We start from the raw sequence: 13,049 nt of genomic DNA, 5'->3' as shown, positions 1-13,049 counted from the left end.
ATTGAAAGGGAAGCTCTTTAAAATTTTCCTCGTTTAAATTCATCACAGAATGACTGATCCAAAAAAAAAGAAGAAGAAAGACTGGAAGCGCTCCAGTAGGTGCCATTTGAAAGGACTCTTTTGTCCATTTACACTGAAAATATTTGGATAATGTTTGATGTATTCTAAACCATATTTGCACACATTTTTTTTCTCCCTCTACTACATGATGACAAAAATGACAAAGTGCAAAATGTCTTTGCGGTTATTCACCACAGTACTCTGATTTATTTCAGAATTCAAAAACATCCTTACCCATAACCAACCACACTGATTTGCATAACATAATCTGTTATGGTGCAAGCTTTAGAAAAATAAGTTTGTGTGTGTGCATGTGTGTGTGTGTGTGTGTGTGTGTGTGTGTGGCGTGTGTGTGATTTTGCTACATGATAAGTCAAAGTGGACTTGGAGAGTTCATTCTCTGTGTCAACCTATGTGGCACGTTCAATGACATTGAAAAAACAGCCATGTGGTCATTCAGCTCGTTCCAGGAATCAGGTATTTCTATGGAATGATTCTTCACAGGTTTAAATTATTGACACACACACACACACACGGAGGGGGAGGGAGGGAGGGAGAGAGAATGCTTTCAGAAATATAAATGATTGTTTATTGGTCCAAAATGTATTCTGCAGCAGGACAATGACCCTAACATACAGCCAAAGCCATTAAGAACTATCCTCAGTGTAAAGAAGAAGAACAAGTACTGGTCTGGCCCCCACAGAGCCCTGATCTCAACATCATCAAGTGTGTCTGGGATTACATGAAGAGACAGAGGGATGTGAGGAAGCCTACATCTACGGAAGATCTGTGGTTAGTTCTGCAGGACGTTTGGAACAACCTACCAGCCGAGTTCCTTCAAAAGATGTGTGCAAGTGTACCTAGAAGAACTGATACTGTTTCGAAGGCAAAGGTTGGTCACACCAAATATTGAGCTGATTTAGATTTCTCGTTTGTTCATTCACTGCATTTTGTTGATTGATGAAAATAAATGATTAACACAAAGCATTCCTTGTTTACAGCATTTTCCCTACCTGCCTAAAACCTTTGTGTGTGTGTCTGTGCGTGTTTTCTGATAGTACCTGTTTCAAATCCCTTTAAGTCTTGTGTCTACTTTTTTGCTGAGGAATTACATTTTCTATATAGTATTAAGCGTGTTACTGCGCACTCTACTGGTTATGCAAAGGTACTGCCGTCATTGTGGTCAGAGTTCCAGCATGCTAACATGAAAACACAGAGGGAGGAGATACGGCGGCGGGTAAACAGCAACGGGGCAACTACACATTTGGCTCTATGTCTGTAGTAAACATATTTTCGGACAGAGAAGGATATCTGGACTCCTACGGTAAGCGAAAGACCTTTTCACTCGGGGTCGTCTTAGCTCGCTAGCTAACCTGAATGTAATGTGATACATGCCCGGTTCTTTCAGTGGGATGGGGGACGCACCAAACACGGTTTAAAACCGGGCTATTTAACTGTTGGTTTGTTTATTATTGGGAAAAATGCTACCAGGAGAATAAAAACAGATATCCGACGCAGTATTGGTAATTCTTGCTGCATTCGGCATTCAATTGTTGTTGTAAACAGCTATTATATCAGTAAAATTGTTGTTAGCGTACTTTGTATTGTAGTGAAACTAACTAGTGTTAGCTCATGTTAAAGTGTAGCTAACTTTGACGGTGAGAACGGTAACGTTTTATAAACTGTACTCTTGTGGTTTTCTGATAGTAGTTCTCTAAACTGAAAGGCGGGTTAACACTATTACACGACCATGTTTTGTTAATGAAGTTCTCAGAGCTCAGAAAGGACGTCGTGAATCGTAGTGAATGCGGTTAGCTTGCTTGCTAAAATAACATAGAGGGTAGCTATATCGTTAGCGACTTGGTCTAAAAATGGCATTTATGTTTACGAAGCAGGGCAATTACATTAGAAAGCCCGTGTTTTGTTGTAACGCTGGCTGCCGTCCCAGAGTTTTCGCCGTGTTTCACCAAAATAGCAGCAGGACCTTGTCAATTAGTGAGAGCCATAAATGACATGTCTCATTGTGTTTACTTCTTACATCTATCCTTTCATCCTCTTTCTGCTGCTGAGTTATTTTTTCCCCACTTTTGCCTGCCAGATTTTATTTATAATCGCTATATTTTTACAGCGTATATTCCCATTACGAGTACGTCAGTAGTATTCTTAAACGCTCTTCATTTGTACTCCTATGGAGTGGATTGACTGGTTTCTGAGCAGCTCTGAAGCTGAATTAACACGAACAAAATAGACAGGTAGCTGCTGATTTCTCTGGCCTCTCTCTTTCATGAAAACCAACATGCAGCTCTGTTTCATTCAAGTTGACATGTGAATCTAATCTTTACAGGCTTTTACCGTAATGAATTTTACACATAATACACAAATTCATAAATTATAAATCATATGGGGCTCGTGTCAATAATTCACGTGCCCTGGGTTTGTGAGGTACTTGACAGATTGTGCCACATTTATGTAGACTCAGGGCGAATTAAGTAGATTAGGTTTTAAATACAGATTATTTAGAGGCAGTGTAATGATCCTCCATATAATGTTACACCTAATAACTCCTGTTGTTGTTGTTTTTCTATAGAGTCTTCAATGTCAGCCCTTCAGGCTCAGAATTGCTGCTAGACTTCATCCTCACACAACACTACTGTACCAAGACAAGCTTGGTGTGAAAAGCTTTATTGACTTCTATGGTGGTGTGGCAGGAGTACACAACTCAGGAAGATGGCATCACCTTTTGTGCCTGTTCCTGTGCCCATGGACAGAGCCTTGTCCCGTGGTAGCAACAAGCTGAGACGGGCGCAGCGAGCTTCATCGCTAGGAAGTGTCTCCAGCAGCTCAGAGTCTTCGTCTTCAATCGCCAGGATGGCTGGGGAGGAACATGGGGGAGTCGGATGCGGAGAATTAGATTCCCAACATCAGTCTCGCTGTGCGGACAGGGGTGGCCGCAGCCGAACGCCCCCACCCCTTCAGAGCCCTGTGACACGGGCTAAGTTGAACGGGACTCTGGAACCATCTGTCGAATACTCGAGCTGTCCGCGGTCTATATCGGATCCTAGTGGTAGCCAGCAAGCTGAGGAGAGGCCTATCACCCCCACTGTGCTGGGGTATGAGGTCATGGAGGAGAGGGCCAAGTTCACGGTAGGAATCCAGAAAATTAGTTAGCATGGCAACCGCTGTCTGTGCTAGATTTAGTCTGTATTTATTAGTGACTAAACACTAAAGCAAACATGGTGAGCAGTTATTAACATCTGCCTTCTCTACTGCAGGTGTATAAGATCCTGGTGAGAAAGACTCTAGATGAGAGCTGGGTTGTTTTCAGAAGATACGCTGACTTCTCAAGACTCAATGACAAGGTGTGTTTGGGTGTGTTGTCTGTGCATGGGATTAAATGAGCCGTCCCAAACTGGAAAACTACATGAGGGTAAACCTTATTATAATCCTGCCACAACTGAAGCAACTGGTTTCGACTATCAATCCCTCTGCTTTCAGCAAGCTTTCTTTAGTTGTTGAATGCTCAGTGAACATGATTCGAGCTACACAAAGAAGCCTACTGTTCCCAAACAGCCAGCGGGCCTGAGCCAACTAGGAGCTCTGGTCTCTTGTGGTTTTCAGAGTATATAATCACAGTTAACAGAGGAGACATACTATTATATGAGAATACTATATGGATGGAGAAATCATGTAAAAGGTGTAAGGTTTGAAGAATTTAAGCCTATTAAAAGCAGCTCACAGTAATCATCAGTGGATGTCTCATTGAGAACATGTTTGTATCAATGAGACTGATCACAGTTTGGAAATCTGTCAGTATGAAGTGTGTTTTGATTATTCTGTTAGGATTAAATTTTTTAGCTCTACCTTGGAAAGGTTACAGGGATGAGAGTACTTGGCTGCCGTGAGTGAACGCTTCAGAGGGACCAGCAAATACGAGGCAGAAATACCTAGCATGATCTGTATAGTATGGTTTGTATAATAGAGCACTGACTCTGTACAGGGTGGTTCATCACAAACATTATTTTGAGGTTCAGACCTCAGTCAGCATAGCTTCACTGTGAAGTTTAATCGCATGGTGAAAGCAGACAGGTTTGCATACATGTTTACACACCCCAGGCCACCTCCCTCTGAGTAAATTGACACTGGGACCTCATATTAACACAATGTCTCCTAAACCTCTCTACATACAGTCAAAAATATCACCAGACTTGTCCTAAATGTTGAATGCTCTTTGACTTCAATAGAGGGACTTTAGCACGATACAGTGAGGTTGTATGTTTATTCAGCAGAAACATTTGGCAACATGTTGTCATTTTTCTTGAAATCAATAGGCAGAACCTTTTATAGAAACCGTTATATACTCCAAAGAAAGTAGGCAGTCCTAGGTGACAGTGAGGATCTCAGGCTACGTCCACACTAATGCATCGTTTTCTCTCCATTTTGGCCTCCCGTCCACACTGAGGCAGCGTTTTCAAAACGCTCTCGAAAACGCATACATTTCAAAACAGTGTTTTCGCATCGCAGTGTTGACAGCAAAAACGGAGACGCATGTTAGTCATATGATGCAGTCATGTGACCAATTAAACAAAGAGTTCTAAACAAATGTCTGTCCTCCTCCAGAAAATCTTATGTACGCAAACGCACGTTGTAACTTATCTGGTTCGCGTCTTTTATTTTGACAGCGCACCTGCGGACCACTTATGTGCACCCCTGATTATACAGCAGTTGTTTTGTTTGCTCTCAATTTTGACAGCCCTATTAAAGATATATAAAGATATATCCAGATAGCTTTTTCAAATTCTTTAATTCTCACTCGCTTTTGCAACTTTGTACTTTTGTGTTACTCGCAGCAACAACTCCACTTCATTGTTAGTCCATTTAAAAAACTCGGTGCTTTTTCTCAACATTTTGGTGCAACTTTTCAAAGAGCCGGAAAGTAAATAAACAGCTGACAGAAATGAGGCAGGTCGAATCTTCTAGCCTCAGAAATACCAACCTGGCAACATGTATGGGAAACACCTTGCGTAACCACAGCAAAACCCATGTGCTTTCTATTTGTATACTAATGTTTCAGACAGTCACACTTGTATACATACCTATTGTGTCCAGGCTATATTAAACCTCACACAACAAGTTTTCATGTAAAACTCTTCCAGCCTCCTACTCACTATGCAGCTATGAACATTTTACAAACAGTCTGGTTTTGCATGTAAACACTTTGCATATATCCTATCAAAGCTTAAGCTCAGAATGAAGCTGGAATAATAGGTTTATTAATAGAGGTACGTCTCACCACCCGTGACCATGGGAACAGTTTGTGAGGAAAGCATTTCTGCTGAATGAAGCCAAGTTTACTACAAGAAAGAATTCATGTTGGATTTAACACAGTGGTAAGTAACACATTAAGAAATGTGTAGTTGCACCAAAAATGCATGAGGTCTGTAATATGACACCAGCATAGCGCAGAACACTAATCTGGACTTTCACCTGTGTGATTAAAAAAGCTCATGAGATTTAAAGCTCATTTTGAAATTTTGTTTTTTTTTTGGGGGGGGGTTTAAGTGTTTTTGGATGTATGGTTGTATCTTGAATGCACGTGAAATAAAAATGTGACAATCTGATGACAGACTATTATGAAAAACATTTTTGATTATGACATTTCTGTGATTTGGTTATTTAGTAAGGTATATAGATCAGAAAGTAGCAGACCTGTGCTCTTTTGTTTGGATGCAGGTTTGATCCGAGCACAAAATCTAGACGAAGAGTGTGTTTGCTTTGTGGGCTGGAAGCGTTTTTCTTGGCCCGCCACCAACTTTATTACTTTTATCTCTGCATGATGTCTACACGGCCCTTACATGACTGTCTTTGCCCCTACAGCCTGTAGCTGAATGTAAGGGCAATCATTCACTGTGTGTGTCTGTGTGTATTTGTTCCAGCTGAAGGAGATGTTTCCAGGCTTCCGCCTCTCACTGCCTCCTAAGCGCTGGTTCAAAGACAACTATGACAGTAACTTCCTGGAAGACAGACAGTTAGGACTGCAAGCTTTTTTGCAAAACTTGGTTGCACACAAGGACATCGCCAACTGGTATGAGCCTATTATGTTTAATAATAAAAATGTTACTGGGCCATATTTTATGTCATGCTGGGTCATTATTGCAGACAAACCTTGCCGTAACTCTTAGTTTATGTTGGCTGCATCAGAGCTATGTGGAAAATACATGCATAGCTAAAAAGATAACTGATATCAGTGTGAGCTGACCTGTTTTCTAATCTTTCTAATCTTACATCATTTATTGTTCTTGACAGCCTGCCGGTGAGAGAGTTTCTGTGTCTCGATGATCCACCTGGGCCTTTTGACAGTCTGGAGGAGAGCAGGGTGAGTGTGCATTTAGAGTATGTGTAAGTTGGATGCTGAAGCTTTTGAGCATCAGTTACTTCTACTCCTCCTCCACATCTTGTCCCAGGATAGACACAGGACATGTAGCTGTCCTCTGCCTTTTAAGTTAATCATTACCTCTGGTGTTATTCAAATTTAGAAGGACGGAATCAGTGCATTCTTAGTTTTAAAGCTGTTTTGCAATTTGTTTATCCCTGCCATTAAGGAATATATTAAGGAAAACTACATCTGGCAACTGAAAATCTCATATGAAAGAACCGGAAAGCAGCTAACAGACTGAGCACTGTTCTTGGACTTTGCAGCAAACAGAGCCAACATGGAAAGTTATGGAAAGGAAACCCTTAATCTCATTACAAAAGACAGTGCAGTGAGATGTCAGGTGCCTAAACCATGATGGTATATGTCGTCTAGAGATGGCACGATACCACTTTTATGTCCGATACCGATATCGTAAATTTGGATATCTGCCAATACGATATGAATCCGATATAGTGTATTTTTTTGTTTTTTTTTTATTATCTTGCTGCATTTTTTTATAAGTTCAAACTCAAGTTTAAAAAAACCAAAACACTAAAGCTATTCTGTTAAACCTGTATGTAAAAAAAAAAAAAAAAAAAAAAAAAATACACTGCACCTAAAATATTTGATAGTTCGGTAATACTGATCAATCTAATAAACTTAAACCTAGTCTATCCTCCCAATTCTGGTATTTTAAAGAGTACTTAGTGGAAATATTAAGCAACCTAACTAATAGGGTTGCAAACTCCCAGCAAAAAAAAAAAAAATAGGGAACCACCCCCCACCCTCCACCTCGTGATGCTTAATCGATGTAATCAACTTTAATTTAATGCACAAAAAAATGCACAGAAGTCAATTATTTTTCCACAATAATTAAATAGATTCAACATCTTTCTTCAACAGAATTGCAGACTGCACAGATGGTACCTTCCCAAAGGAAAAAGTAGTAAAGCTTACTAGAGATGGCACGATACCACTTTTTTATGTCCGATACCGATATCATAAATTTGGATATCTGCCGATACCGATATGAATCCGATATAGTGTTTTTTAATCAACAAAACTGTTTTTTTTTTTTAATATCTTGCTGCATTTTGTATAAGTTCATACTCAAGTTTAAAACAACAACTACACTTAAGCTATTCTGTTATACCTGTATGAAAAAAAAAATATTTCATAGTTCAGCAATACTGATCAATCTAATAAACTTAAACCTACACCATCCTCCCTATTCTGGTATTTTAAAGAGTGCTTAGCATAAATATTAAGCAACCTAACTAATGGGGTTCCAACTCCCAGCAACAACAAAAATAAATAAATAAAAAATAGGGAACCACCCCTCACGCTCCACCTCATGATGCGTAATCAACGTAATCAACCTTAATTTGATGCAGTGTGAAAAAAAATGCACAGAAATCAATTATTTTTCAAGAAATATTAAATAGATTCAACATCTTTCTTCAACAAAATTGCAGACTGCACAGATGGTACCTTCCCAAAGTAAAAAGTACTATAGCTTACTAGGGTATATATTAGACTTAATAGTTACTATATACAGTAATTGACTTCTATTCATTTTACATCAAATTAAAACTTTGGGTGTAAGATTCAGATAATTATTTATTAAAAGCTAGACATTTTAAATGAGAATAAGAAAGAAAAGTATGTCTTTGTGCCCCCTTTTCCCTGTTCATGCCCTATCGGCCCCCCTGGCTAAACTTTGCTAGATCCGCCCCTGCACAGTTACCAGCCGTCAGCTAGAAAAGGATCCTGGTGTAGAAAGTAATATTAAAAAAATTCTAACAACAGCTTATCAAGGTTAAATGTGCATCAAATGCATGCTGAAGCTTTTGGCACAGACCTCACAGCCCGCTGGGCCTTTTCAATTCACGAACTTCTGAAGAAAACCCCATTGTTGTTATCTATATGGTATTTTGACCATGTAAAGATGTAAATATTTTCTGCTCCTCATTTCCCCCCTTCTTCTAGGCGTTCTGTGAGACTCTGGAGGAGAGCAACTATCGTCTTCAGAAGGAGCTGCTAGAGAAGCAAAAGGAGATTGCCTCCCTAAAGAGGAGACTGGAGGAGAGGGAGCAAGCCATCCTACTACTGGAAAAGCATATCAAGTCAGTAGATAAACACAACCGTATGCATCCTTAGAGAGATTCACAAAAGTCTCACATGTGAGAGGAGAATGACCTTTTGGATGTGTGTGTGAATGTCTGTTGCAGCGATGAGTGTGTTAGTCCAGAGTCTCCATGTCGACTGTCAGCTCAGGGCAGTGAGAGCAGTGCAGATGTGGAGTCATCTGCTGCAGAGGCCGATCAGGACATCCCTGAAGACACCGGGTAAGAGACGCTCGCATAAACCACAAATGGCAACGATAAAACAAGGAGTAGGTTTGATCTACTACTCCTCTAATGTGCTCCTGACACCAACCAAAGTTCATGTGATTTCCACAGAATTATATCTGTTTATGCTGCCACAACATCGAAGTTAAAGCAGATTTTCCATTTATTTTAAAAGTGGATCAAAGGTCGAGGGGCAAGGTTCATTTGTGAATTTAAACCACCTTAAGGAGCATTCTCGTAAGGTTAACAGGCTTTCTTGCAAGGCATTTCAGTCCATTTGATTTTGTCCGTCTTGCACAAAACTTGCATGTTTTTTGTCTTTCGTGATAATCTGGAGTTAATAAAACCCCACATAAGACCATCAGGAAAGTTAAAGGCATCACGGCTCATAAACTGCTGGAAGCCTTGAAGCCAAATGAATAAATGATGTGTTGGATTTACAACTGCAGTTAATGTAGTAAACTGGAGATGACTGAAAATCTCAAAAGCTCATTATTAAAACCACTGCTTTACCTGGGAAAGTGGGAAAGTAGAATTTGTCTTATCTGAGGACGTGCAGTTTTCTGCGACTGATTAGGGTGAAAACGGTTTGCACAGCAGAGAACTTGATTTATAGGCCCTGAAGAGTGTGCACCTCTCTTACTTCATCCTCTACAACCTAATTTAATTAAATGACAGTATTTACTGATCTCATAGGAGTAAGACTCACAGAGTGCAAGGTTCGGTGTATCTTTCCTCCTCATGGAAAAGGTTTTCACATTTTTAAGCAAGTAGAAAACCGTTTTAATATCAGAATTTAAAAAATGTTCTTTACTGTCAGTAGAAGAGTTAAATTTCGAACATGTAAATAGACAGAAAACAAAAAAGTAAAGACATCAAGTTGTCATAAATATCTCTAAATCTACACAATGTTTATGCTCAAAAAGGAGTGATGTTTACACTTTTAAAGAAACACGAAAAATAAAAATCAACATCACGCAGAAAGGAAGTTGTTCAGTTGTTGGGAATGAATACTGAAATCGACTCTGGTGTTTGCACGGTTTTCTCACTACAATGGGCATTGTGGGTTTGAACTGTGGTTCTCATCACTGCCCAGATGTTGTTTTTTATTCCAGGATTGGACATTATTTACCAAATACTGGCTGTTGTTATGTTTCTGGTATTTTGAAATCAAGAAATACAAATGTCAACGTTTCAGTGATGAGTTTCAGACCCACACGAGAGTCATAAAGACGGCACACACTAGTGTGTAAATGTAGTTATGGTAATAAAAAAAAAATGGCGTATGCATGTCTGTGAAGATGTTTCTGGTTTAAGGAGAAGATAATTATCATTAATATTCTAAACCTTGTTCCACTTTCTCCTTTTCTTTTTTTAAAATATGTTTTCACTTGTTTTTCACTCTCATATTTCACAGCAGTGCTGCCCCAATGTGAAAATAAAGAGCCCCATAACATGTGAGGTACTTTCAATTGCAGCTCAGCAGGCTAACACTGTGGCATACTGTTTCCTCCCCCCACTCTGTTCTTCTTGCCAATAACATGCATCCCACTGCTAACTGCACAGTAAAGATGTCATGTTTAATGATGTTGGCGTGTTTAAGGATGGGTTCGGATTGCTTTCAAGTCGGTCTAAGTGCAGCGCTCACATGGTAAATGTGCGTTTAATTCCCGTGTTCCCCGGAGCTGCACACATTACATGTAAGTGCTGTATTAAGATTTATTTGAAAAATAAACAAACCTGTCTTTAAAGTGCTAGGAGTCGGGATGTTTCTCCGGATTGGGGTGATTTCACTTTCAGTAAAACTAGTTCAGAAAAATGTCTCCTGATCAAAGTCCGGTCTTAACAAACCACATATTGATTTAAACCTGTCACAGGATTATGCTTTTTAAGGGACAACTATCTGAGTTAAAGGATGTGTTTAAAAATAGTCTAGTTTTAAAGCAAGTGACCTGAAATTGATTTTGCCCCAGCTGTGGTGTGTATTTGTTGTACTCCAACGTCCTGTCCTCTCTTCTGTCTGTGCTGCACTGCACTCCTGCATCACATATGACTAACAAATGGTGTTTGTGCCTCCTTTTCACGTGGTGATGTATGTTCATTACATGACCATTGTAGGTGTTTGGATTTGAGGGAGTGCAGGTTTTTCTTTCTTCCTATTCTCGTCTGTTGGATTGACAGCTTCTATAAAAGTACTACTGTATATAATGCTTTGTGAGTGCACGTGATGTTTGAGGATGTAGACGGGATGTAAACAGTCCTGATGCCCTTATCTGTTATCACTTGTGTTTTAACAGATGCTATATAGAGTTGGATAGCAAGCCTGTCTCGCTGTGTTCTCAGGGGACCTGTACGTGCAGTATTCTGGTGCTGCGGCATCAATAACTTGATGTCTCGGTCTCCCCACATCAATGCCTCACACTTTGAGCTATTCTAGTCTCTCGCATCTGCATTTCCTCTTTGGATCTTTGTCTGTCTGTCTTTGTGTTGCCTGATGTTCTCTCGTCCCGTTACCTTCTGTCACGTGCTCAGTGTATTTCTTCTGCTCTGACTTCCCTCTCTCCAGTGGCAGGTGTGAGGTGCAGCCTGTGCGATCCTCTGCCTGTTGGTGCGGTCCGTCGCTCAGCGTCTCTCCTCCCGTCATCCAGGTCACTCAGCTCTACCACAAGAACTCAGAACACTAACAATAAACCCGGGTCTTCCTCGTCATCTCTTTTTGTTCTCCCTGCCTTCTTTTCCTCCTCCTCACTGCAGCATTAGTCCACATGTTTGTTTGGGTTGTTTGTTTTTTAGTTTTTCTTGTGTTCTTATTTGTACTTTGCCTTTACCACGTCCTTTCACATCTCATCTTACTACCTGTCAGAGGGCAAGTGATGTTTCATTGTCCAGTCATGGAGTTGGATGATACCTCAAGATCTGGACTTAAAAGAGAATGGTTGTATACTAAAAGCAACAAACCATGGGAAATTTTATCCGGCACCTACAGAAGATGTTGAACACCTTGTTGGGACTTTGGACTAAATGGATCTGTCTGACAGTGTGTTTGGATTTCTTGGTCCTGATGATTCACTTTTGAACCCAGTGTGTATCCACAAGACCTCATGAGTTAGAGCCCAAAGCCAAAGTCTGAATTTTTGACCAAAAAGGAGAAAAGGGCAGATTTCACAATTGTGACAATCTATATGAAATCTGAATTATAATCTCAATAGTTTTCGCTGCAGTCCTTTGCCTTATGGTATCTTAGTTGTTATGAGAGGCCCTCTTTATAAACCAGGGAAACGACACCCCCGTGTGGCTGTTCAAATAAAAGTCTGACTCAGGATAAGCAGGTAACAGGTGTGTTTGACAGAGGATTGGTAACGATTGGTCTGCAGGTACTTCATCTCATTGCAGTGTACTGCCATTTACTGTTATTGTGGTAGACGGTCCTTCCGTCTTGAAAATTGCCATTGTGTCTCCACTTTCCGGTGCATCTAAAAGCTACATTCCACCCTGTTTTAGTGCCATGTGTCATAAATCATGTCCTGATGGGGGCATTTAGTCTGTACCATACTGTGTCAAAGCCAAGGAATGTAAAGGTCGACATGTATACTAATCGTGTCGTTACCAAGAAACATTCCTGCATATATGCATAAACATTTGAAGGCATTAATTTTCCAGGTGAAGGTCATTTCACAAATCTTTACACCAGACCTCTCCTGGCACTTCTTCTGGATTTCCTTTTTTTTTTTTTCTTCAAGGCCTACTGTGGCGTGATTAAAGGACAAGAATGGCATTTTTGCTCACATATGTAGGAATGAGGATTTGGTTTTAGCTGCTGTGGATTTTAAGATATCAGATCTAACAGCTACTTCTTCGTATTTTGATAATCCACGTAGGACGTTGTCGATTGTTTTGTTTTTTTTCTACTGGCATTGCAGTTACAGCAATAGTCACGTTAGTCATGTTTTGGGGCATCCTAGGAAACCTCGACAGAATTTTTATTTCAGATGTTTCAAAATCCCAGCTGATAAAACTATCGACCAGGTGAGATACTCAGGAGTATAATTATAGAATTATAACTATATAATTTGGGTGAAAGACACAAAGAGGTGAAAGCTCCTCAAGTATACAGTGGTGCTATTCTTTTTACCTGAAAAATCCTAAAGTTTAAGACCTGACGGGCTGGAAAAAGAGGGAAAACAAGGCCAACGTAGTCATCGTTTCAAAGCCTTCAAAGCTTGTTA

At 40.0% G+C, this 13,049-nt stretch overlaps 1 protein-coding gene across 5 annotated transcripts; it reads left to right on the top strand.

The window, feature by feature from the left end:
• Positions 1-1,213: 1,213 nt before the first annotated feature.
• Positions 1,214-11,532, top strand: snx16 (sorting nexin 16). Of its 5 annotated transcripts, none has more exons than XM_026179309.2 (9): positions 1,214-1,384; positions 2,648-3,204; positions 3,333-3,419; positions 5,994-6,142; positions 6,364-6,433; positions 8,462-8,598; positions 8,704-8,820; positions 10,241-10,285; positions 11,390-11,532. In XM_026179309.2, the coding sequence occupies exons 2-8, from the start codon at positions 2,788-2,790 to the stop codon at positions 10,257-10,259; spliced, it is 996 nt and encodes a 331-aa protein (XP_026035094.2). In that variant the 5' UTR covers positions 1,214-1,384; positions 2,648-2,787; the 3' UTR covers positions 10,260-10,285; positions 11,390-11,532. The 5 variants fall into 5 exon arrangements, with proteins under 5 accessions (XP_026035094.2, XP_026035097.2, XP_026035096.2 ...); XM_026179312.2 differs by having other exon boundaries at positions 1,225-1,384; positions 10,244-10,280; XM_026179311.2 differs by having other exon boundaries at positions 1,225-1,384; positions 10,244-10,285.
• Positions 11,533-13,049: the final 1,517 nt, after the last annotated feature.

Source organism: Astatotilapia calliptera, chromosome 9, assembly GCF_964374335.1.
Source record: "Astatotilapia calliptera chromosome 9, fAstCal68.1, whole genome shotgun sequence".
Classification (NCBI taxonomy): Eukaryota; Metazoa; Chordata; class Actinopteri; order Cichliformes; family Cichlidae; genus Astatotilapia; species Astatotilapia calliptera.
Note: the sequence above shows the minus strand (reverse complement) of the source record. Positions and strands in the feature narration are given on the sequence as shown.